The 26,302-nt window shown below is 42.8% G+C and overlaps 1 protein-coding gene across 6 annotated transcripts in view; it reads left to right on the top strand.

Moving 5' to 3' along the window:
- The first annotated feature begins 839 nt into the window (after nt 1-839).
- The window catches only part of Setdb1 (SET domain bifurcated histone lysine methyltransferase 1), a 31,363-nt gene continuing 5,900 nt past the window's right edge, over nt 840-26,302 (top strand). Inside the window, exons 1-15 of one of the 6 annotated variants that reach the window (XM_006232913.4) lie at nt 840-1,040; nt 1,360-1,464; nt 1,881-2,149; nt 3,725-3,876; nt 9,979-10,013; nt 11,631-11,730; nt 12,404-12,529; nt 12,731-12,932; nt 13,741-13,814; nt 15,766-15,956; nt 16,148-16,277; nt 17,294-17,444; nt 17,550-17,708; nt 18,316-18,984; nt 20,159-20,275. In XM_006232913.4, the coding sequence (XP_006232975.1) occupies nt 1,414-1,464; nt 1,881-2,149; nt 3,725-3,876; nt 9,979-10,013; nt 11,631-11,730; nt 12,404-12,529; nt 12,731-12,932; nt 13,741-13,814; nt 15,766-15,956; nt 16,148-16,277; nt 17,294-17,444; nt 17,550-17,708; nt 18,316-18,984; nt 20,159-20,275 (2,426 nt within the window). In that variant the 5' untranslated portion in view covers nt 840-1,040; nt 1,360-1,413. Of the gene's footprint in view, nt 1,041-1,125; nt 1,317-1,359; nt 1,465-1,880; nt 2,150-3,724; nt 3,877-9,978; nt 10,014-11,630; nt 11,731-11,758; nt 12,295-12,403; nt 12,530-12,730; nt 12,933-13,301; nt 13,581-13,740; nt 13,815-15,765; nt 15,957-16,147; nt 16,278-17,293; nt 17,445-17,549; nt 17,709-18,315; nt 18,985-20,158; nt 20,276-26,302 lie in introns of those variants that run through there. The other 5 variants (NM_001271175.1, XM_006232914.3, XM_039103159.2 and 2 more) reach the window with 5 other exon arrangements.

The following is a 26,302-nucleotide window of genomic DNA, read 5'->3' as shown; positions in this document are numbered from 1 at the left end:
AGAAGTGGATGAAACAGATGAGTAAAAGAAAACACGCATGCGCACAAAACCCATCACGCTAAAAACTTAAAAACAAGACAAAAGTCCCTTTGTATATTACATAGACACACATTAAAAGCTTGTGAAAGAGCTGTAGTGATGGCTCAGTGGTTAAGAGCACTGACTCCCCTTCTAGAGGTCCTGCGTTCAAATCCCAGCAACCAATGAGACCTTATGCCCTCTTCTGGTGTGTCTGAAACAGCTGCAGTGTATTTATTTGTTTGTTTGTTTTATTTTCTTTTATTTTTTTTCCATCTTTATTAACTTGAGTACTTCTTATTTACATTTCGATTGTTATTCCCCTTCCCGGTTTCCGGGCCAACATCCCCCCTAACCCCTCCCCCTCCCCTTCTCTGTGGGTGTTCCCCTCCCAATCCTCCCCCATTACCGCCCTCCCCCAATCATACAGTGTATTTATATATAATAAAAAAATCTTTTTAAAAAAACTTTGTGAAAGATGAAATACTACATAATCTCAGTGATGGAATTCACGTTTCTTTCTGTTTGTGTTTTTCATATTTCCTAATATGAACACACATTAATTTTGCTAAAAAAAATTAACAGTTTTATGACAAATAATATCTTCAAAGCAAAACAATAAACAACTATTTTGGCCACTAGTAGGAGAGGAGCTTCTGTCAATTATTCCCAGAAAAAATCTACAAAAAACCTGCTTTGCCCATTTATCAAGAAATGCTCTACTTCACACATGCGTACTCTCCTTATGTCCCCTGTCCCGCAACGCATTGCTACAAAATTTGATCGCTTCGGGCTACCGTCTAGGAGGCCGGAAGGACGCTCCATATTGCTTCCGGACCATCCTTTTGCTTCCCATCCCCATCCCCCTTTGCCTCCTCACGCTGTTTCCCCTCCCCCGCCGTCTCTCCCTTCAGTTTGCGTGGGTTTTGGCGAGGCGGAGCCCTGGAGTAAAACCTGGGGTCGGTGTTGTGAGACCCGGCCCTTGCGGTTGGGAGCCGGAGCTGTGGGGCGGGCTGACTGAGGTAGGCTGAGGCTGAGGTGGACCCGGGAGGGTTTGCTTGTAGGAGGTTAGGGCTGTGTGTGGAAACTTGGCGGGAGAGAAGCGAGGCGGGGGCGGGTCGGCCTAAGGCGGTGGCCGCGGGTGGGCGTGAGGTGGTGCGTGCGGGAGGCGCGAGAAGGCGCCGGAGGCCGCTGCGTTCCTCGGTTCCTCCGCGGCTCAGGCGGCCGAGACCCTTGTGCGCGTTATTCGGAGGTGGCTGTTGGGTGGTCGCCATTGCTTCAAGCTTCGCTCTGTTGATGTAGGAAAGACCTCTCCTCTTTTTTCTTTTTTGCTGGTTGTAGACTCCAGGGCCTGGTGCAGCCGAGAACCCCTCCCCTGTGCAGCTGCCCTGTCGCATGGTCCTAGGAGTTTTTAAAAGCCAACTTTCTACAGGAAAGCAAAACTCCGTAAGAAGGGAGGAGTAAAGAATCCGGTTGGAATTAGTTCATTACGGGCCAACTGTCTCCAGGTGGACGGGGTACTTCGGGTTAGGCAGTGTGTTAGAGAGAAATTAAGGAGCAGGTTAGCTCCACAGAAGCGCCTTCCCTTGTTGATAAGCATTCTTCCGCTTTCCGAAACACTGTTTTAGGTGGCTGCCTAGTGCATGTTGGTGTTCCCCAAGGTCTCTCTCGGCTCTTAGTTCTTCCTCAGGGCTTTGGTCTGTGTGTGTGTGAGGATGAGGGTCTCCCCGGGAAATCTCCGGATCATCTTCTGGAGAAGGAGGGGAGAGAACAGTTTGCAGGATAGGAGGGCCTTTTATTAGGAGACAGAATTGCCTGAGTTGAGGTTAGAGTTGTTTTTGCGTCTTGTTCTTCCCGCACAGGGCGAAAGCATGTCCTCCCTCCCTGGGTGCATGAGTTTGGCTGCAGCGCCAGCTGCGGCGGACTCTGCAGAGATTGCTGAGCTGCAGCAGGCAGTGGTTGAAGAGCTGGGTATCTCTATGGAGGAACTTCGTCAGTTCATCGATGAAGAACTGGAAAAGATGGACTGTATACAGCAGCGCAAGAAGCAGCTGGCAGAGCTGGAGACGTGGGTGCTGCAGAAGGAGTCTGAGGTGGCTTATGTTGATCGGCTGTTTGATGATGCATCTAGGTGAGGGTTCATGGAAGCAGAAGGAAATGTCCATCTGCATCGTCCTTGGAGTGATCGTTGTTGTCGTTGTCCTAAGCACTTTATAGTTTGCCCGATTCAGTCATGTGGGACCTTACACTTCCTCTGAGTTTCCAGTGCAGAGTTGCAACAGAACACTTTTCCCCTGTGGGTAGCTGATATGTGATCAGCAGTAGGTAGGTTAAAGGCTTGAATTCCCTTGTCTTTCTCCTGTACTGAACTTCCTTACTAAGATCCCCAGGAAGTGAAGATTGTAGAGTTGCTGCTGTCTTTTCTGTTTTTCTGAGACAGGATCCCAATTCCTAGCACTTGCTGGCCTCAGACTTGCAGAGATCTGCCTACTTGTGCCTCCTCAGTGCTGCGATTAAACGATCGCTTATGTTTGTTGAGTTCATTGGGATATCATGAATAACAGCCTTGAATTTGCTCTATAGCTCAATGTGATCTTGACCAATGGATAATCCTGTTTTTTAACATTGTGAGTGCAGGGATTATAATTGTGGGCCACCATGCAGAGTTTATGTTGTGTTTGGTATAGCAGTAAGGCTAGACAATCTGTCCGTTGAGGTACATCCTCAACCTCTTAACTTATCTTTAACTGTCAAACATTAAAATTCCTAATTCTCTCAGAGTATCTGTTTCAGATTGCCAGTGCAATTTAAGATAACCAGATTGCTGATGTTCGTACTGCACTTTGTTGATAGACTAGTTAAAAACTGGTGCAGCTGTTCGTTCAATTTTTATTTTATTTGTTTATTCATTCATTCATTTTTGATACAAAGTCTCTTTACACAGTTGCCCTAGAACTCACTATATAGACCATACTGGGCTGGACTCACAAAGACCCATCTGCCTTTGTCTCTCCAGTGCTGAGATTAAAGGGATGCGTCACAACACCCAGCAAAATGAAGTTGCTATTTAAAGCTATCTTCTTAGTTCCCAAAGCCACTTAGATAATAAGTATCTGATATTAAGATTTTTGTTACAGCAAGTGGAAAAATTGAACTCTTGCAAATTGTTTCATGGACTAATTAAATGGAAACAAACATACTTTGGAACATGGAGAGCAAACAGTCTGTATTTAAATATGTACACCATCCTGTTACTGTGTTTTGGTGTGTGTGTGTGTGTGTGTGTGTGTGTGTGTGTGTGTGCGCGTGTGTGTGTGCGCGCGCGCCTGTGCACATGTGTTTTCTTATTTTTCTGTTGATTTTATGTTTTTTGAGACAGGGTTTCTCTTGTAACTCTGGCTGTCCTGGAACTACTTCTGTATACCAAACTGGCCTTGGAACCCAGAGATCCGCTTGTCTCTGCCTCCCGAGTTCTGGGCTCTGTTTTTGTGGTTTCTAAAGGTTTCTTACTCTATAGGCCATGTTGGCCATGAACCCACTCTATTGACCAAAGTGACCTCAAACCTAGACAGTCTTGGTACCTCAGGCTAAGTACTAGGATTACACGTATGAGCTCGTAGACTGCATAAACGTATATAAATTCTAATGTTCTTATACCGCACTTTCTCCACTGGCTTTGATTTTTCTACATGTGTTCCCATACTAGGGAAGTGACTAATTGTGAGTCTTTGGTGAAGGATTTCTACTCTAAGCTGGGATTACAGTATCATGACAGTAGCTCTGACGATGAAGCTTCCCAGCCTACAGAGATAATCGAGATTCCTGATGAAGATGATGATGTCCTCAGTATTGATTCAGGTAAATGATGAAGCTTTGGTGAGAAAAATCTTACAGCGGAAGCTGAAATAGTAGAAGAGAAGCAGGTAGAAGATGAAGAATCACATTGTCACAAATCAATATGCCAAATTACCTGACAATTTTTATAACAAAATGTAGGTATTGTTAGCATTCCAAGTGTTTCCTTTTCCAATTTCAGATAAGGTATATTTTCTGCCACCCCCTCCCATGTGTTTGTGTATAGTTTGCCTTTGTCTCAGTTTCTTTCTCAGTTACTGTGATAACTGACAAAGTCAGTTGAAGGTTAAGGGGTCTTATTCTGGTTCACATTTCCAAATCATATCCATGATGGTGGGGGACTTCACAGTGGCAAAAGCCTAAAGAATGTGGTCACATCGTTCTGCAATCTGGAAACAGATGGAATGTCTCATCCTGCTGCTCCTCTGATAGCTTTCTTTGTCTATTTATGAAGTCTGTGGAATGAATGGTACCACTCACAGGTGGCAGGTCCATCCACCTCTATATAATCAAAGTAATTCCTGTTGGCTTGCACAGACTTCCATTTCCCAAGTAATTTTAAATTCTCTCAAGTCAATATTAATGGTCACAGTGTACATGCACATGCCCATGTTTGGGAGTAAACGTTTATGGGTGGGTGTACATATATGTAGAATTCAAAGGTTTACATCAGGTTTATTGCTTGATCATTTATCACTTTATTATGGAAGCTGGGTCTCGCTGAACCAAGAGTGCCAATTCTAGCATGTGTAGAGAGCCAGCTCATAGTGGGTTTCTGCCTCACGAGTGCTAAGATTACAGATTTGTGTCCTGAGATTCCAGTTTCCAGGACTTGGGATTTATATGACAAACACTATTTGCTCACTATCTCTCTCTGTAGTACTTTTATTTTACAGTAGGATTTTACAGTATTTGGCTGGCTTGGAATTCTCCATATAGACTGTACTAGCCTCAGAGTTGGAGCAGTACTTCTTCTTTTGTTTGTTGGTTTGTTTGGTTTTGTTATTTTGAGACTGGGTAGCCTTGGATGTCCTGGAACTCACTCTGTAGACCAGGCTGGCCTCAATGTCACATCAGTCTGCCTGCCTCTGCCTCTTGAGTGCTGGGATGAAAAGTGTGCACTATTATCACCTGGCCAAAGTTGTTGCCTCCCTCTACCCCCTCTATTGATTGATTAATGGACTGACTGACTGACTAATTTTGTTTGTTTGTTTGGTTTGGTTTGGTTTTTTAAGATAACAGTTTCTCTATGTAACAGCCCTGGCTGTCCTGGAACTTGCTTTATACACCAAACTTAGAGAGATCCTCCCACCTCTGCCCCCGGGGTACTGGGATTAAAGATGTGTGCCACGTCACTCAGCTCTATATTGAATTTGCTTTCAGAGTCATAATCAGAGAATAGTTTGGTACTGTGAAGGATTGTCAAGCCTCCATCCACAGCTCCCTCTGGGCCCCCAAAATTTTATTGTCATTTGTAGTTTGGATATGTCCTGAATTCAGATAGCAAGGGAAGGCACCCGGCAATCAGTGTTATCCACATTGTAATCATCTGCAGTAACCTCTTCTCAGCCTCCATAAATCTTGTCCATGCCAAGCCTATTAAGCAGTCTGCTGGCAAGCAGCAGGCCAGTACAGTAGGCTGCAGCATAATTTGTCAGGCCCATTTCGACACGGTATTTGGTAGTTGGTGTACACGTGCTGTGCTGACTATTGTATCTCCTGTACAGGGATATGCAGTCTGACAGATGGTATCTCTGTTTTGTGAAATTTTATCCTGTATTTGGGTTTGTTGTACTTATTGTCTTTGATCACCAATTCCTCCATTTTTTGGGAAATGTTTTGATTTCATTTTTCTTTAGAATTGCATATTCCTCCACATACATATATACTGGCTTACTATCCATTCACTTGTTGATGAGTGATTTTTTTGAGACAAGGTTTCATGATTCCAGGTTGACTTTAGACTCACTATGTAACCATAGCAGGCCTTCCTGCTTCCTTTCCCAAAGTCGATTATTTTAGACAAATGCTACCACATCTCACTCCTTTTATTTGGAGTTTTGTTTTTATAATTTGTGTATTTTTAGACACTGTTATAAGCCAGTCTGGCCTCAAACTGACCACATGATAATTATTTTCAGCTCCTGATCATCCTACCTCTACCTCCCAAGTGCCAAGATCATAGGTGTCAATTTTATAATTTTCTACTTATCATTGATAGTTTCATGCATATGTAAAAATGTATTTTTATCATATATACCAACTTCCCATACTATCTGGAATCTTTCATCTTCCCACATCTGTCCCCTTCCTTCTCTAATGTATTGTTCTGTTTTTTAAATTTTTTTTCTAATCCACTGAGTTTAAATTTGGGTAGCTTGCACATACATGAGTGTGGGGTTCTTGGGCAATTTACCAGTGACTACATCCCTGAGTAAAAATTCCCTTTCCCTAGCAACCTTTAACTGCCAATAGTTCCTCAGGGAGGGGTAGGGCTTGGTGCCCCTCCCCCATTCTTGCTGGAATGCTGACTGACTTGTTCTAGTACAGGTCTTAGGGCAGGTAACCAGTGCTGCTGTGAGTTGATGAGCCCATGGCCCTGGCAAGTCAGAAGATGATCTTTCCCAACACTGCTCCCCATCCTACCCTAACCCTCTTCTACAATGGTGTCCTGATGCTTGTTGGCTAAGTGTGCTTACAGCTGTCCCTTTTAGGTTGAGCACTTAACAGTCATTTATTAGTGCTTTGACCAGTTATGAGTCTGCTCACTGCTAAAAGAAGTTTCTCTGGCCAAAGTTTAGAGCAGGGCTGAGGAATGGCTCATTCAGCGAGCTTAGCATCAAGCCCTATGACCGAGTTGGATCCCCAGGATCCAGCCAGCCAGAACCAGTTCCTATATTTGTCCTTCATTTGGGCTGTTATGAATGATGCTGTTTTGTGGATATTTTTGTTTAAATGTTTTGTGGAAATTGCAGTAACATTTTTTTAGGCAAAATTGCCATGGTATTTCAAGGCAGTTGTACCAGTTTATATTCTCATGACTGCTGGGGAAATAGCTCAGTGGTAGAACATTTGCCTAACACATATAAGGTCCTCACTGTTAAAGTATGAGAGTTCCAGGCTGCCTGTATTTACCAGTGATTGGGGCTGACAGGGTTTGTCTTTACCAGGCTGGTTTTGGTAGTGGTGGTGGTTGTTCTGGAGACAGTGACATTAGCATTCAGGCAGAAAATTACTATGAGTTAGGACAGCCTTGGGTGGCAGAATGAGACTGTCCCAACAGGAAAGATAGGGTTAAGTTCAAAAGGTCTATTATTGCTTAGAATAAAGAAAGAATTCTATAACAGTGAAGACAGTTTTATTTGTAAGTTTTTGGAGGCTGGATATAGTAGTCCATGCTTTTTATCCCAGGACTTGGAAGGCAGAGATAAGTGAATCCCTGAGTTTGAGGACAGTCTAGTTTATACTGCAAGGTCTAGGCCAGCCAGGACTAGTAAAACCCTATCTTAAAAATGAAGAGGAGTAAGGACTTTAAATTGATACTTTGAAGTTGTTTTTTTGTTTGTGGGGGGGGGGTTGTTTGGGTATGTTTGTTCTGAAACAGGGTCTTTTGTAATTCAAGCAGACCTAAAATTCAGTGTGAAAGTAAAGATGACTAAATACCTTATCTTTCTGCCTCTGTTAAAGCTGTGGTTATAAATGGGCGCCACAACATCTGGCTTTTGTAGTCTTATAAATGGTGGTATATACACAAGAAAATATTCTCAGCATCATTCATAATGGGCCAACATGTAAATCAAACCACTTTTGGACTGTAGTGCATACCTATAAAACCAGTACTCAGGGATAGAGTTCTTTTGTTTTTAGTTTTCAAATGGGGTTTCTCTATGTAGCCCTGGCTGCCTTGGAACTTACTCTGTACACCAGGCTGGTCTTGAGTGCACAGATCCACCTGGCTCTGCCTCCTGAGTTCTGGGACTAAAGGAGTACACTGCCACCAAATGGCTAAAACAGCACTGAGGAAGTGACACAATAAAGATTGTAGGTTCAAGCCACCTTCCACTTACATAGTAAATGCCAGGCCAAATTGCACTATGTGAAAACACACTATCAAAAAACAAAAAAGAATAAAAATGTTTATTTTAGCATTATTTATGACAGCTAAAAAGTAGAAACAGGTAGGTTGAGAAATGGAAAACCAAATACATGGCATCTGTCTATAGTAGGTTACAGTTCAGCTATAAAACTGTACTGACTTGTGCTACTCAGATGAACCTGTGTAGATCCCAAATTGTATGACTCGTTTATATGAAATGTCCAAACAGGCACATCTGTAGAGATAGATGGTAGATTTCTGGTTGCTTGGGTTTAGGGAAGTCAGGGAAAGGGAATGCTGGGTAATGAGCATGGAGTTTCTTTTTGGACTGATGAAAATATTCTAAAAGTAAGTGTACCACGATAGTCTCACAGTCTAATGAATGGATTGCAGTTCACTGAACTACACGCACATAGATTATACCTTAATAGGAACTTTTAAGAATAAGCCAATTTTAAAATGATTTCCTTAGATAAAGTAACTACATTTCATGAACACTAACAGCAAGGTATTAATGAAGTGAAGAGTGTTAGGTGTGGGATGTTTCTTTAATCGTTGGTAGTTTTGTTGCACAGTGCTTCTAGAAAATAAACATTTGCTCAAGTTCATTAGCCTCATTTCATTTTTAAGTTGTGTGAATAATTATTGTTACAGAAGTTCAAATAGGTGACAGTTACCTTAAGTGTGATAAACTACCACCTGTCTCAGTACTTATCTAGACATAAGCACTGCCAGCCATTACCATTTTTATCTCCAGATCCCTTTCAGTAACTCTTTCAATACCTTCCCTTTTCCCTGGGAATTGAACCTAGGAACTCATATATGTTACCAGTAAATGTACCCCCATCAACTCTATACTTAATTGTTTGGTTTGGGAGTTTAAAGATTGTTTTTCCTCTTTAATGATTTTTTTTTTTTTTTTTTAAGATTTATTTATCTTTTTTTTTTTTCCCCGGAGCTGGGGACCGAACCCAGGGCCTTGCACTTCCTAGGCAAGCGCTCTACCACTGAGCTAAATCCCCAACCCCGATTTATTTATGTTTATCTGAGGACACTGCAGCTGTCTTCAGACACACCAGAAGAGGGCATGGGATCCCATTACAGATGGTCGTGAGCCACCATGTGGTTGCTGGGAATTGAACTCAGGACCTCTGGAAGAGCAGTCGGTGCTCTCTACCACTGAGCCATCTCTCCAGCCCCAATGATTTATTTTTATTATTATTTATTATTATTTTATTATTTATTTTATTTTTGCTGTGTTAAAAATTTATCTGTCTGTGTGGGGGAGTGCTCCTGTGAGTATAACTGGACTCAGAGCTTAGAAGAGGACACCATGGGACTGGAGAGATAGCTCAGCAGTTAAGAGCACTGGCTGCTCTTCTAGAGGTCCTGAGTTCAATTCCCAGCAACCACATGGTGGCTCACAACCATCTATAATGGGTTTTGATGCCCTCTTCTGGTGTATCTGATAGCTACAATAAATAAAGCATTAAAAAAAAGAAGAAGAGGGGGCTGGGGATTTAGCTCAGTGGTAGAGCGCTTACCTAGGAAGCGCAAGGCCCTGGGTTCGGTCCCCAGCTCCGAAAAAAAAAGAACCAAAAAAAAAAAAAAAATAAGAAGAAAAAGAGGAAGAGGGCAGCACTGGATCCACTGAGGTGTGGTGACAAGTGGTTGTGAGTGGCCAATATGGGTACTAGAAACCAAATCCAGATCCTCTGCAATAGAACTACTCTGTCTGAGCCTCTGATCCTTTACTTGAACCCCTGGTGTTTATATTTTGACTCTTACACGTTTTGCTTGGCTTTCAGTGTAACTTAAACCAGGCTAACCTTAATATACTATGTTCCTTTTGCCCTACTTTGCTTTTTATTTTGAGACAGGGTCTAAATTGCCCAGGCTGGCCTAGTTCTTGTTCTGTAGATACAACATGTCTCAAAGGTGCCTTAGTCTCTCAAGTAGCTGGGTTCATAGGCCCTGCTTTCCTTCAATGAAGTTCTTTTCTTCCATAGGTGATGCTGGGAGCAGAACGCCAAAAGATCAGAAGGTGAGTTGAGTTGGATATAGGAAGTTAAGAATCATGAAATTGGGCTGCAGGCATAGATAGTAGTTAAGGAGAGCATGCTGCTCTTCTGGAAGACTGGAGTTTAGTTCCAACACCCATGTTGAGAGGCTTTCAGCAGCCTGTATCTCCAAAGGACCCTGTGCCCTCTTCCGGATTCTGGAGGGACCTACATACAGTTGGCATTCGCTTACATGGGTAAGCAGAAGTACGATATAATTAAAGCAAGGCCTGGTGGCACACAACCTAAGTCCTAGCACTGGGGAAAGAGAGCCAGCTGGATCTCTGTGAGTTGAACACCAGTCTGTTGTATATGATAAATTCCAGGACAGCCAAGGCTATGTAGAAAGTCCTTGTCTCAAAAAACCAAAATAATAACAACAACAAAAATGCTAGTGAATGTAGCTGAGCATGGCAGTACCCATTTTTAATCTCAGCACCGAGAAGTCAGGGGCAGGTGGAACTCAGTGAATGTGAGGCTAGCCTAGGTTACACAGGGAATTCCACAGTAGTTAGAGCTACAAGTGAAACTGTCTTGAAAACCTTATTAATAATAATATATGGCTAAAATGGTGGTTCTGTGTTTAAGAGCACTCACTGATCTTACAAAGGACGTGGGTTCAGTTCTCAGCACCCACATGAAGGTAACTCATAACCTTCCACATATATATCTTTGGGGGCTGGAGAGATGGCTCAGCAGTTAAGAGCACTAGCTGCTCTTCCAGAGGTCATGAGTTCAATTCCCAGTGACCACATGGTGGGTCACAACCATCTATAATGGGATCTGATGCCCTCTTCTGGTGTGTCTGAAGACAGCTACAGTGTACTCACATAACACAAAATAAATAAAATCTTTAAAATATATATAGTCTTTGGCCTTAGTTCACCATTACACTAGCAGTTTTCTGGTGATGCATGCCTGTAATCCCAACACTCTGAAGTGATGGAGGCCCAGAGATCCGAAGTTCAGTCTTACCACCCTCGGCTACATAAGTTCGAAGGCTTGGAATACAGATGACCCTGTCTTTATTTAAAAAAAAAAAAAAAAGCAGTTCTGGAGAGATGGCTCCTTGGTTAAGATAAGAATTGGCTGATCTTCCAGGGATCCAGGTTCAATTCCGAGCACCCACATGGCAGCTCACAACTATAGCTCGATTTTCAGGGTACCCAACACCCTTGTACAGACATGCGGATGAAATGAATGTCAATGCACACATAATGAAGAAGCTTTTGAAAGTAGTAATATGTTTTTGCCTAAGCATAAATTGAGTTTAGTTTCCGTGTATTCACCATGTAGTTAGCTCCATTCATTAGAGTCGTCTTGTAGATATTGCAAGAATGCAGACTAATTGAGAAGTTGCCTCTGTCTGGCTTTCACATACAATTGAATCTATTTTAATTATTGAAGACAGTTATTTCACAGGAAGTGTTCTTTGTCCTGTTTTTTTATATTGTTTTGTCTTTCTACTTTTTTGCAGCAGTGGGTTCTAAACCAGGGGTCCCTATGCATGTTAGGTCAGGGCTGTCTCTAAGTTCTTGTGTCTTCTCACGTTGTGTCTAACTCATGAAACTGAATTTTTTTTCTTTTCTATTTTCCTATAGCTTCGTGAAGCTATGGCTGCCTTAAGAAAATCAGCTCAAGATGTCCAGAAGTTCATGGATGCTGTGAATAAGAAAAGCAGTTCTCAAGATCTACATAAAGGTTAGTGTCGAGGAGTACCTGCATAGATGAGACGTGAGTTCTTTCCGGAATGTTATTGACAGCTTTGCCTCTCACAGTGCTGTTTGACTTGCCAGTCTCTTTTTAACATAGTTTTATGTCCACAGTCAGTCTGAGGTGACTGATGGATGTGGTGGCTCAGGCTGTTAACCGTTGTTAGTTGCTGTTGGTAAGGAGTGGGCCATAGTTGGCTGTGGCAGAGGCTAGTAGGGTACGCCAACGGAGGTAGAGTCGTGGGGATGTTCTGTATTCATTTCTCCTGTCCGCATAAGCAGTTGGTTGTCTTGTGTTTCTGCCTCTTCTGTCCAAAGTTTAGCAAAAGTGGCTAATGGTCACAGAATGCCTCAGTCTCCTCTGTTTCTACACTGCCTTCTGATTTTGAGATGGTATCTTTTGTATCCCAGGCTGGCCTTGAGTTTCCTGTGTTGCTGAGGATGACCTTAAACTTCTGATCCTCCTGCCTTCCCTACCTGAGTACTTGAGATTACACCATGAACTATGCCAGGCGTATACAGGGCTGAGGTTCAAATTCAGGGCCCTGAGCAGGCAAGGCAGCCGCTGAGCTACAGCCCCATCCTACCTTCCTGCCCTCTGGACCTTCCCTTTCCCCGTCCAACCCCTGACATCACTCTTTATAACAACTCCATGTTTATAGGAACCTTGGGTCAGGTGTCTGGAGAACTGAGCAAAGATGGGGACCTGATAGTCAGCATGCGGATTCTGGGCAAGAAGAGGACTAAGACGTGGCACAAAGGCACCCTCATTGCCATCCAGACTGTCGGTATGTATGTCCAGGCTGGAGGAAGGGCTAAGCCAAGGCAGCCTGTGGGGGCCTCCATTGCTGACTTTCCCACAGCCTTTGCTTTTGTCTGCTGTGTTTCACCCAGGACTAAACGTAGAAAGGAAACAGCTTTTGGTTTGGTTTGTTTGGTGGTTTTTTTTTTTTTTTTTTTTAATTTTGTTTGTCTTTTCTTTTATACAGGGCTAGGAAAGAAATACAAAGTGAAATTTGACAACAAAGGAAAGAGTCTGCTGTCTGGGAACCATATTGCCTATGATTACCACCCTCCTGCTGACAAGCTGTTTGTGGGCAGTCGAGTGGTGGCCAAATACAAAGATGGAAATCAGGTCTGGCTTTATGCTGGCATTGTAGCTGAGACCCCTAACGTCAAGAACAAGCTCAGGTACCCAGACAGGGATTGTAGATTGTAGAGGAGTAGGGGCTGGGAGCATGGTGCCCATCTCTTATACTGTGGTCAGCATTTCACTGTTAGCTTTTGTGTCCTCAGTGTCTTCCTTATGATCGGAAACCGTGTCTCTTTTTTTTTCATGTCATTCTTTGTGTGTGTGTGTGCATGTGTGTACTTTTTTATTTTAGACTTCTATACCTTGCTCAGACTGCTATCACACATCTTTTTCTTCTTTTTAACAAGTTGAAGAAAGTATCAACAGTGATTTATCTGTCTTACTTTATGTGTATGGATGTGTTATTTGTGTGTATGTATATACATCACATGCATGCCTGAAACCTGCAGGATCTAAAGGAGAATGTTGAATTCCCCCGCAACTGGAGTTACAGATAGTTGTAAGCCATTATTTGGGTGCTGGGAACTGAACTTAGTTAGGTCCTGGAAGTGATTATGGTACTCTTAACTGCTGAGCCATCTCTCCAACTCCATTATCACTTATGTTCCTAGATTGGTCTCAAACTCACAAACCTGCCTCTGGCTCTTGAGTGCTGGGATTGGAGAAATGTCTCATGCATGTCAACAGGTTGCTGTGAACCTTATAAAAAGCCTCCTGTTTCTCCTTCCTGAGAGCTGAGATTAAAGGTGTGTGTCTCTGTGCCTGGAAGAAAGAAAGTGTTTTTTTAGTATAGGGGAAAATAAAAGGAGAGTGGACTAGTCTGTGTTTCAGAGAATGAAAAGTATAATAAAGGACCCTGTGATAAACATTCTCTATAACCTCCATGTCTGTTTCCTTTTCCTGCAGATTTTTAATTTTTTTTGATGATGGCTATGCTTCCTATGTCACTCAGTCCGAGCTGTATCCCATTTGCCGACCATGTAAGTGTCCCTACACGCTTCCTCAGCTAGTCTAGCTGCAGAGAGTTCCCAGTATTTACATGTATCTACCCCCTAAAGGTGGAGTTACAAGCATGCATGACTTTTTTACATGTGTGTTGAGGATGGATACTCAAGTCCACAAGCACACTTGTATAGCAAGAGTTCTTACCCACCGAACTGTCTCCCTAGATCCACAATTGTTTTGAATTGCAGAAGAATCAGTTGCTTATTGTTAACATGGAAATAAACACATGGCAGAGTCTTTTGAGTTTTTAAGTTTTATGTTTGCACATTCACATGTGCTTGGAATTGTATGTAGACCAAAGTTGATATTAGATGTTTTCCATAATTGCTATCTACTTACTGTTTATTGAGGCAGAATTATTGGCTAAACCTGGAGCTTGCCAACTGCAGCTAGCCAGGTTGCCTTGGGGAATGTTTTGTTTCTGCTTCCTGAATGTTAGAATTATAGGGGGTCTTCACACCTGCATAGTTTTTACAAGGGTTCTGTGAGCTTGGTCACCTTGCTTTCATGGCCAGTGCTTTAACTATTTAACCATGTCTCCTGTAGTTCAAGCTGACCTTGAATTCTGTGTATAGGCAAGGATGTCCTTGAACTTTTTATTTACTTATTTATTATATATGAGCAAACTATAGCTATCTTCAGACACACCAGAAGGGGACATCAGATCCCATTACAGATGGTTATGAACCACCATGTGGTTGCTGGGAATTGAACTCAGGACTTCTGGAAGACCAGTCAGTGCTCTTAACCTCTGAGCTATCTCTCTAGCCCTTCCACCCTGTTCTTGAATGTCTAGTCTTCTTCCTCTGTCTATGTGCTGAGAATATTGGTACATGACACCATTCGTGTGTGTGTGTGTGTGTGTGTGTGTGTGTGTGTGTGTGTGTGTGTGTGTGTGTGTGTATGTGTATGTGTAAAAGCTAGAAGTTAATGTTGGGTGTCTTCTTACCTTATATTTCTCCTAATGTCTTTAGACAGGGTCTTGCACTGAAGCTCTGACCAGTCGGCTTGGCTAGGCTGGCTTGCTCACTGGTGGGTGGGCCATCATTCTTTTTGAATCCACCTTCCCCCTACAATGCTAAAGTTGCAAATGTGTGCCATGGCACCCAGCCTATGTCAGGGCGAGGTGTCTGAGTTAGGCTGGAGGATGTTTCAGCAGTTAAAAGCACTCGATGCTCTTGCAGAAGACCCAAGCTCAGTTCCCAGCCCTTGTATTTAGCAGTTCATAACTTTCAGTAACTCCACTTCCAGGGTACCCAATGTACTCTTCTCACTTCTTTTGGAGGGCTGCACATACATGATATACAGAAGTATGCAGGCAAAGTACCTAAAATTTAAAAAAAAATCTTTGAAAGAAATAAAAGTTTGGGGGGGATGAAAAAAGAAACAATAGGCTGTGTTGTCGCTCAGTGGTGGACAGCTCTTACTTTGCTTGTGGATCACCAGCATTGATAAGAAAAAGGAGTAAGCCAGGCAGTGGTGGTGCACACCTCTGATCCCAGCATTGGGTAGACAATGGCGGGGGATCTCCGGAGGCTAGCTTGGTCTCCAAAGCAAGTTCCAGGACAGCCAAGGCTGCACAGGAAAACTGTCTCAAAAAAAAAAAAACAAAAAGAAGGAAAGATGAAGAAACAAAGAAGAGGGAAGGACTGATTGTTTCATATTAGTTTACTATATCTAGGGGTTATTAAGATTCTGCATAAAGTGAAGTGTCTGTTTCTTTCACAGGAATTGCTTCGGTTTGCATGTGGCTTAGTTTAGTATTTAACTTGTATATGCATTTGCACATTAGCCTCTGTACGTAAGATAGTCTTGGTTTTCTTCTCTTGAGGGATTTTTTTCTGTTGATTTTTGGAAGTGCCAGCTGTTCTTTCCTTTAAAGATATGTCCTTCCTATACTTAGCTCTGCTTCTTTCCTTTGGACAGTGAAAAAGACTTGGGAGGACATAGAAGACAGCTCCTGCCGAGACTTCATAGAAGAATATATCACTGCCTATCCAAACCGCCCAATGGTACTTCTCAAGAGTGGCCAGCTTATTAAGACTGAGTGGGAAGGCACATGGTGGAAGTCTCGAGTTGAAGAGGTTGATGGCAGCCTAGTCAGGATCCTCTTTCTGGTAATGTTCTTCCAAAGAACAATTTGTGGTAGTCTTAGGGAGCCAGGTGCCAGGGAAATGGTAAATTGAGTAAAGACACTTGCTGTCGAGCCTGATGATAAGAGGTGACACATGGTATATATTCTCCACAAGAGACAGGATTGAGTCTAACCATGAACTGCTTTTCTCCCTCCCTTTGCCCTGCCTCCCAGGATGACAAAAGATGTGAGTGGATCTATCGAGGCTCTACACGCCTGGAACCTATGTTCAGTATGAAGACATCCTCAGCCTCTGCAATGGAGAAGAAGCAAGGGGGGCAACTCAGAACCCGTCCTAATATGGGTATGCCGTAAAAGACACCCGGGGAGGGAAAAGACAGGGCAGACTAGCACAGAAAGTTAATGTATGGCAGCTGCCCTTTTGTTTACCACAGCAACACCACCAACTCACTGGATAAAGACGTGTTTAAAATATTTCCATTAGTGTTGGTGGCTTTGTGGACCTGCCTCCACATTGCTATGATTTTTATTTATTCTAAATATCCACATATAGCCAGACATGTTGGTGCACACATGTAATCAGTTCCAGCACTTGGAAGACAGAAGTGGGAACATCTGCAATTTAAGACCGTCCTTGGCTACTCAGTGAGTTTGAGGCCAGTCATGATTACATGTGACCATGCCCCAAAAAAACAAGTCTTTCCAAAACCAGTGTTTACTAGTATACCCTCTTACTGGTATAAATAGTAAGAACAAAAGAGGTTAACACTTAGAAAAATGTGTCATTTACCACTTTTGTATGAGAATACAAGCATACTCATATCAAAGTGCTTGTGTAATCAGAGGACCATCCAGCTTTAGAATTAATCTTCCTTGTTTGATCCAAGTTGTGTTGTTCATTGCTACATGTGTAAGGCTAACTGCCCTGCATGGGGGATTCTCTGTTCTCCACCCCCTACTTCCCTGCAGCAGCACTGGGATTACAGACACATGCTGCCATGCCTGGCTTTACATAGGTTTGAATTCACGTCCTTGTGTTTGTGTCACTGAGCCATCTTTATATTCTATTTGCTGCATTCTTCTTGTTCTCATTTGTGTTGGGTTTTCTTTTTGTTGTTTTTCTGAGACAGGGTTTCTCTGTAGCTCTGGCTAACCTGGAACTCACTCTGTAGTCTAGGCTGGCCTTGAACTCACAGAAGTCTATCTACTTCTACATTCCTGGGACTACTGGTGTGCACCACCTCTGCCTGGCCATTTCCTACGTGAATATATTACATTAGTTGATAGGGTTTGTGCATAAGAGTATCTGGCACAGCTGTCATCCTCTCAACAGTCAGTTTTTGTTGGTTTTTCCTGTAGGTGCTGTGAGGAGCAAAGGTCCTGTTGTTCAGTACACTCAGGATCTAACGAGTACTGGAATCCAGTTTAAGCCCATGGAGCCCCTGCAGCCTATAGTCCCACCTGCCCCGCTTCCCATGCTTCCTCTTTCCCCCCAGGCAGGCGACAGTGAGTAAGTGCTCGTCAATCTTTTTACTTCCAGGTATTCTGTTTGTTTGTTTTTTACCACACATACCTTCGGAATCCTTACTATATGGTCTCTTCTCAATCCCCTTAGAAGCTTAGAAAGCCAGCTTGCTCAATCACGGAAGCAAGTAGCCAAAAAGAGCACATCATTCCGACCAGGATCTGTGAGTTCTGGCCATTCCTCCCCTACTTCGCCCACACTCAGTGAAAATGTACCCCCTGGGAAAATTGGAATGAACCAGACATACAGGTAAGAATACCTCAGACACTGGGCAGTTGGATGGACTCCAAGAGCCTTTAAAGTCATGTCAGTGAGAAACATGGTCTTGAAAATGCAGCTTCTGAGAAGCTGGTAATAAGAATAGTTAATTAGAAATTTCATGTCTAAGAAACACACTATCACCAGAAAGTCATTTGCCAAAACTTCTTGAACATTGTAACATCATTGCTTCAGCAGAAAGACCATCAGGTCTTCTCCTTGACTTTTAGGAGATGGCAAGGATGTTTAGAAGTACCCTATTGAACTGTTGACAGTCTGTCTGAGGAGTCAACAGGGAGTAGCATTACATTGTTGTCCAGGTTTGTTTGGTAAGGCAAAGGATCTGACCTTGTTCTTTAGCGTCCCGAGCACAGCTGGCTGGTGTATTAGTACACACCTGTAATCTCAGTTCTTGAGAGGACAGAGCAGAAGATTTGGGAGCTGCAGAATATTCTGGGCTACATGAGACCTTGTCTCAAACAATAAAACAAAAAAACTGTATGAAAGATGAGAGAAATGACTTAGCCAGATGGAGAGAAAACTATATAGCAAAGAGGCTTGTTGCCTTCTGATCTAATATCTTGCTTTTCATTTGCAGATCACCTTCAGCCTCTGTAACATCTACCCCAGCACCTGCAGCCCCTTCTGGGCCTCCAGCCCCTCCAGGGCCTCTTGCTCCTCCTGGACCACCGGCCCCTCCAGCTTTCCACGGCATGTTAGAGCGGGCACCAGCTGAGCCCTCCTATCGTGCCCCTATGGAGAAGCTTTTCTATTTACCTCATGTCTGCAGTTACACTTGTTTGTCCCGGATTAGACCCATGAGGAATGAACAATATCGGGGCAAAAACCCTCTACTGGTCCCACTATTGTATGACTTCCGGAGGATGACAGCACGTCGCAGAGTTAACCGCAAGATGGGCTTCCATGTAATCTATAAGACACCCTGTGGTCTCTGCCTTCGGACGATGCAGGAAATAGAGCGCTACCTTTTTGAGACTGGCTGTGACTTCCTGTACCTGGAGATGTTCTGTTTGGATCCATATGTCCTTGTTGACAGAAAGTTCCAGCCCTTTAAACCTTTTTACTATATTTTGGACATCACCTATGGCAAAGAAGATGTTCCCCTGTCCTGTGTTAATGAGATTGACACAACTCCCCCACCCCAGGTGGCCTACAGCAAGGAACGCATTCCTGGCAAGGGTGTTTTCATTAACACAGGCCCTGAATTTCTGGTTGGCTGTGACTGCAAGGATGGGTGTCGGGATAAGTGAGTTGGTGGGGTGTGCAGACATTGCTGTCTCTGCCTTCAGGTTTAATACAGTTGCTTTTCTTTTTATTCTTTTATTCTTTTTTATTTGTATTGCTTTTTCTATATTCCCTTTCCTCTTTCAGCTAGAATTCTGCTAAGCCATTGTGAAATACAGATACAGAAGCTGGGTGCAGTGGCACAGACCTGTAATCTCAGCATTTGAAATTCAGCACTGCAGCAGGTTCATCTTGAGCTCTGGGCCAGCCTAGGCTAGCTACACAGTGAGATCTTACTGAAAAGAAAAAAAGAAAGACATGAGATAGGGACACCAGGGTCTGATAGTCTTATATGGCCCCATGAGTTACCCTGGGAATTGTTCTGTTCCTATCCCCACTTGCTATTTTTGTCTCCCCTTTTCTTTCTTTCTTTCTTTTTTTTTTTTTTTTTTTTTTTTTTCCGGAGCTGGGGACCGAACCCAGGGCCTTGTGCTTGCTAGGCAAGCGCTCTACCACTGAGCTAATTCCCCAACCCGTCTCCCCTTTTCTTAAACTTTCATCTTGTCTCTGTTTTCTGCACTATGATTCTCTATATCTACTCTACTCTCACTGTATCTTATTCATGCTTGTTCTTACTACCTTTACCCTACCCCCATCCTTTGTGGTTGATTTTTGCCCTAAGGCTCAGGTTTGTTGATGGCTTAAAGGGCTATTGGGAGTCCCTGGTGACTGAGGGTGAGGCCTGGAAGTTCCTGGCAAGTGAAAGAGTTTACATAACCAAGAACTGCTTAAAAGTATGGCTTTTAGCTCCACCTTGCCATAGTAGAGCTTGCTTCTTGCTCAGCATGGCTCTGGAGGTTAGAGCCTTTCTATTTCTCAAAATTTAGGCAGTCCTTGCCAACAAGGTCACCCACTCAGCAGGTGCACCTCCTTACCACAATGGGCACCTTGGGCATGGAAGAGCCTGGCTTAAGATGAGTGACTATAGCTAGCAGGTCCTAAGTTGTGTGTTCAGCTCAGTTTTTATTTAAGATGGCTCAAGCCAGCCGGAACTTACTAGCTGAGGATAGCAGTTAACCACTGATCCTCCAACTTCTATGTCTCAAATGTTGATTACAGATGTGGATCACTATGCCCAGCCCTCATCCTCATGAACCTAAGAACCACAGCTGTAGTTACCTTCTCTCTCTCTGCAGATCCAAGTGTGCCTGCCATCAGCTCACTGTCCAGGCCACAGCCTGTACCCCAGGGGGTCAGATCAACCCTAGCTCCGGCTACCAGCACAAAAGACTAGAAGAGTGTCTGCCCACAGGGTAAGTAGTCAGTTTGCCCAAGTCCTCAGAGGAGTACATTCTTGTTTTTCTGTTTGTAAGAACCTTTGGAAACCTAACTTGCCAGGAGGCTGAAACAGGAAGATAGTTTCAGATCCATCTGAGCTATAATACTAAAATTCTGTCTCAAAAAATATATGAGAGTAATTAGAGAGTTTTCACTACTTTTTCTTATGCAGAAATCTTAGAAGGATGTGATAGCATATGCTTGTAATCCCAGCACTCAGGAGGCAGATGCAGAAGGATTGCTTGATTTCTAGGTCTGCTTAGACAATGCAGCAACACCTTGTGTAGAAACAAACAAAAATGGAATTGGCAGTGCTCAGCAGTTCAGAGTGAAGCACCTGTTCCTGCAGAGGACTTGGTTTGATTCTAGCACCTACATGGTGGCTCATAGCCACTTGTCACTCCGGTTCCAGGGGATCTGGTACACAAATGCTCACAGACATGCATGCAAACAAAACACTCATATACCTAAGATTAATTTCATAGATGTCTGAATGTTCTGATTATGACGAGTGAATTACAGGGCTTTGTTAACCTAAAATGAAAAGTTAGAATCAGGCCCAGTGGTAGTGGTGTAGTCTTGTAATCTCAGCACTTGGGAGACAGAGGCAGGAAGTTAAAGGACACCCTGGTCTGTTCCAGGCCAGTGAGTGGGGAAAAGAAAGTTAGAGTCAAAATCGTGATAAATAGGTAAGTAGGTAGGATTTTTGTTTTTTTGGTTTTTTTTTTTTTGGGGGGGTTCTTTTTTTCGGAGCTGGGGACCGAACCCAGGGCCTTGCGCTTCCTAGGCAAGCGCTCTACCACTGAGCTAAATCCCCAACCCCGGTAGGTAGGTTTTTAAGTAGCCTTTTAATATTTTTTTTTCTTTTTGGGGGGTGCTATTTGTCTTAGATCAGAAAAACAGAATTTCAAAGATTTCAAAGACCAACTTGGTAATTTTAAGAGAATATATGAGAAGTAATGGGAGCTTAGGCCTTACACTAGAATGGAAATGGCAATGGGGATTAAGGAGGATAGGGCTGAGTGTGTAGCCCAACAGAGGCATGGTTAATATGCACCAAGAATGAAGTAATAAATGAGAGCTGTTGGGTGCATGAGAAAGTACAGCTCTATAGAGAGAGAACTTGTTTGTTGGTTGGTTGGGGTTTTTTTTGTTTTTTGTTATTTTTCCAAGATAGGATTTCTCTGTGTAGCTCTGGTTTCCTGGAACTCACTTTGTAGATCTGAATAGCCTCAAACTCAGAGGTCTGCCTGACTCTGCCTCCTGAGTGCTGGGATTAAAGGTGTGCGCCATCATACGCAGTCTCATACAGAGCGTGGTAGATGGAACAGTGAGTGGGGTGAAAGAAGTAGAATCAAGGACAACTCCCAGACGTTTGACTTGAGGAAGCAACTGGTTATTGATGCTGCATATTGAGTTGGAAAGCCAAAGGCTGTGCGTCTGGATGTTGTTTCACCTTGTTTTCAGCCATGTTAAATTAGGAGCCCAAAACAAATGTGAAGAAGATGGTAAAATTCTTGGAACAGGCTGTGCATGGTGGTGTACATGCCCTTAAATCAGCATTCCCAGAGGCAGAGACAGATCTCTGTGAGTTCGAGACTAGCCTATTTAATATTTAAGAATGTTAAAAACAGATAAAAAGATTGCTGGAGCAAAGTTAAGGGCTTAGACATAAAGACCTAGGTGTCCTCAGTAGAGAAACAATAAATTTAAATGAATGTTCAAGGCTAGTCCCTGAGTGCCACATTTAGAGTTTGCATCAATATCTGAGACTCAGAAGGACAGGTCGGAAAGAACTGTAGTGAGAGTGGAAGATAGTGCAGCTAATATGCCCAACCCCTGAGTGTACGTATTAACACAGGGAAGGGAGAAGGAAGCAGGCGTAAGTAAGATTGCTTCATTTCTCATCATCAAAGGCTCTTTTTACACTGAAAGGTATGCTTAGTTTGGGCGTGTAGCTTGGTGATTGAGCACTTGCCTATCATGCATAAGATCCTGGGTTCAGTCCCCAGCATAATAAACCAAAATATATTGACATTAATAGACATAGTTAGAGTCAGGTAGTGATTATAAACATCTTTACTCAAAGCACTCTGGATGCAGAGGCAAGTCAATCTCTGCGAGTTCAAAGTCAGCTTGGTCTACAGACCCTGTCCCTCTAGTTCCAGGAGTTCCTTCCAGGGTACCTGTATTCATTTGTGTTTGTGTTGAGTGTACACACACACACAATTTAATAAAAGAAAAAATGTGGGTGAGAATCTATAATACCAGGATTCAGAAAGTATAGACTGAAGAATCTTTAGAAGTTGAAAGCCATCCTGGTCTATACCCAGTGAGTTTCAGGCCAGCCAGAGCTACATAATGAATCTGTTTCTCTCAAAGAGAAACAGACATGACTAGAGGCTAGAGAAATGGCTCAGTAGTTAAGAGCACTATCTGCTTTTCCAGAGGACTGAGGTTAAATTCCCAGCACCCACATAGTAACATAACTCTAAGTCCAGTTCCAGGAGATGCAATACCTGCAAAAGACATACATGCAGGCAGAGCATCATTGCACATAAATAAAAGAGAAGAAAGCTTGATGAGAAAAATCTCTGGGGGGCTGGAGAGATGGCTCAGTGGTTAAGAGCACTGACTGCTCTTCCAGAGGTCCTGAGTTCAATTCCCAGCAACCACATGGTGGCTCACAACTATCTGTAAAGAGATCTGATGCCCTCTTCTGGTGTGTCTGAAGACAGCTACAGTGTACTTATATATAATAAATGAATAAATCTTTAAAAAAAAAAGAATACAAAGCCACCTTTGGCTGTGCAGCTGATCTAAGGACTGGGAAGGCTGTGCTACACGAAAATGAGACCCTTTCCAGAAGAACTAAAACCATGAAAAAATAAAAGAGAGAAAAAGAAAAAAAGGTTGGAAGACTGAGAGTCTAGCTTAAATGCACTGCTTGCCTAGTGTTCATGTAGCAGTAAGACTGATCTGCAGGTGTGTGTGCTGTACATCTGTCAGACCCAAAATCACCATTGTAGAGAAGAAAGTGGGAGAAAGAATTAGAAATTCAGAGTCATTTTTAGCTACTATATAGCTATATAAACATGAGGCCAGCATGGTTTATATAAGACTCATCTCAAAACAAACAAAAAGAGACATTTTTTTAAGATTTATTTATTATATATAAATGCTCTGTAGCTGTCCTCAGACACAACAGAAGAGGGCATCGGATCACATTACAGATGGTGGTGAGTCACCATGTGGTTGCTGGGAATTGAACTCAGGACCTTTGGAAGAGCAGTCAGTGCTCTTTAACCACTGAGCCATCTCTCTGGGCATGGCCTTTAATCCTAGCACTCAGGAGGCAGAGGCAGGCCGATCTCCGAGTTGCAGAACAGCCTGGTTTATAGGAAATGTTTGGTTATTGGGTAGTTTTGCTTTTGCCATCTCTTTTTCAAGTTAGGGTTAGAACCCAAAGTCTTGTATTACTGTTGTGTTTTGAATAAGAATGTTTACCACAGGTTCCAATCTTTGCATTTTTGGTGGAATTGTTTGGTAAGGATTAGGAGATGTGGCCTTATGAAGGAGGTATGCCAATAGAGATGGTGAGTTTTAAGGTGTTAAAAGCCCATGACTTTGCAGTTAGTGTTTTCTCTCTGCCTGATGTAAACTCTCAGCTGCTGCTCCAGTACCAGGCCCCACAACATGATGGTAGAGAATTGACCTGTAAAAATATAACCTCCCCAGCTAGATACTTTCTTTTATAGTTTGAGGTGTCTCTTCATAGCAATAGAAAAGTAACTTAAGATTACCACTTAACTACATATCCAGTCCATAAACAGACTTTTCCTTCTCTCTTTTTAAAAAAATCAGAAAAAAGACTTAAGTTCTTTTCTGAGACAGGTTCTCCATCTGTAGCCCAGGCTATCATTGAAACTTGCCATCTGCCTAGCTTGGCCTCCCAAGTGCTAGAATTACAAGCCTGCACCACCATATTTAGCAAAAACATTTCTGAATAAGTACAAATATATGCCACTCACATTTTTTTTTTTTTTTTTTTTTTTGGTTCTTTTTTTCGGAGCTGGGGACCAAACCCAGGGCCTTGCGCTTCCTAGGCAAGCGCTCTACCACTGAGCTAAATCCCCAGCCCCACCACTCACATATTTAAAACTATTAGTTGCCCAATACACATGGATTTCATTTTTAACCCTTAACTTGAAAAACACTATACTCTGTAGCTAGCCTACTTCTCTCCCTCTAAAGTTGCTTGAAGTGTGTTTATATCCATTACTTCCTAGATCCATTTCACTTTTTTTTTTTTTTTTTTTTTTTAAGCCTACCTCTGGGGTTTTTGTGCAGGAGATGTGTTCTTGGCACCTTCCACTGCTTTTGTTTGTCTGGCTTTAACCTTGATCTCTCAGTTTCAGTCTCCTGCCTTCAACCTGTCCCTGGGTACTTGAAAAGTAGGCCTTTTCCCCTGGGAATTGGTTTTGTTTATTAGACATGGTCTCCCTTGCTAGGCAATCTTCCATCTGACTGCATAGCCAATGATGACTGAATTTTTGATCCTTCTGCGTCTACCTCAGGTGCTGAAATTCTATACAGTTACTATACACACAGTACTTTGGTTTTTTTCTTTTTTTTTTTTTTCCTTTTTCTTTTTTTTGGAGCTGGGGACTGAACCCAGGGCCTTGCGCTTCCTAGGCAAGCGCTCTACCACTGAGCTAAATCCCCAACCCCGTACTTACCGTGTTTTAACTCTTTTCTCTTTTACAGCACCACATTTGTACTTTTTATAAGTATTTCTGACAACTTTGTTGACTCAAGTGTGTGTTTGCTTTTTGTTTGTTTTGTTTTGTTTTCTCATATTACAGTGTAAGCTTTCTGGGCTTTCTCTCTTCCGAACACATTGTATCACGGCACTGCCTAGTGCAGTGTTACAGAGTAGCCACTGAGGAGTTTTGAGGAATGAATAAATGAATGATACTTAGGATAGTTACTCTGATGGTAGCCTCCTGTGCTGGTAACATATATATTTACATGAATAGCCCCCTAATTCTCAGTAGGTTTTCCCTAGGTGAGGCCTGGAGCCCACTGTAGTGCTGGGATTAAAGCATGCACCACTATACCCAATAGGCTTTTAAGGACGCACACAGTAAAGCAGTTCCCTAGAGAGGTGCTGATATGTGATACTACTCAGTTTCTCAAAACTGCTTGAACTTCAGTCCTCTTAAAGCATTTTTGTCCATGTATATCACAATAATCCTACTCAGGTTTTGTTTTGTTTTATTTATTTTTGTGGTGCTAGCAGTCAAGCCCAAGTCTTTTCATGTCTGGCAAGGGCACTCCCACTGAGCTACATAGCCTCAACAGTCCTTTCTAAAGTTGAGGGGAATAAATAAACCTTTACTTTTATTTTATTGTTGCATTGTTTTAGATTTACTCTTACTTTGGTCTGTCTTGCATACATGCAAGTCTGTATTCTGTGCTTAGCCTTTTGGATCCCCTGGAATTGGGTTTACAGATGGTTCTAAGCCACCATTATGAATACTGTGTGCTGAACCCAGGTCCTCTGCAATGGCAGCAAGTGACTCCCAATTACTAAGCCATCTGTCCAGTCCCTTTTTTTGTATTTTGAGACAGGCTCTGGTTGGCCTTGAACTCTCAGTGTTACCAAGGATGACCTTGAGTTTCTGAAACTCATGCATCTGCCCCCAAATCCTGGGCTTACAGGAATATACCACTATCACCAGTGTATGCTGTGCTGGGGATATAATTCAGGGATTCTTGCATACTAAGGATACACATTACCTAGCAAAGCTACATCCCCTGCCCTGGTGGATATGTGTAGTCGTGGGTAGTGCATGTGGCGATCAGGTCAACATCATTCATCTTTGCTCTTTACCTTCCTTCCTCCTCCCTCATGGTTTCTCTGTGTAGCTTTGACTGTTTAGACTGTCAGCCTAGAACTAAGAGATCCAACTGCCTCTGCCTCTGGAATGCTGGGGTTA

The sequence above is a fragment of the Rattus norvegicus genome, chromosome 2 (genome assembly GCF_036323735.1).
Source record: "Rattus norvegicus strain BN/NHsdMcwi chromosome 2, GRCr8, whole genome shotgun sequence".
NCBI lineage: Eukaryota > Metazoa > Chordata > Mammalia > Rodentia > Muridae > Rattus > Rattus norvegicus.
The sequence above is the reverse complement of the archived record's forward strand: the minus strand, read 5'-3'. Positions and strand labels throughout refer to the sequence as shown.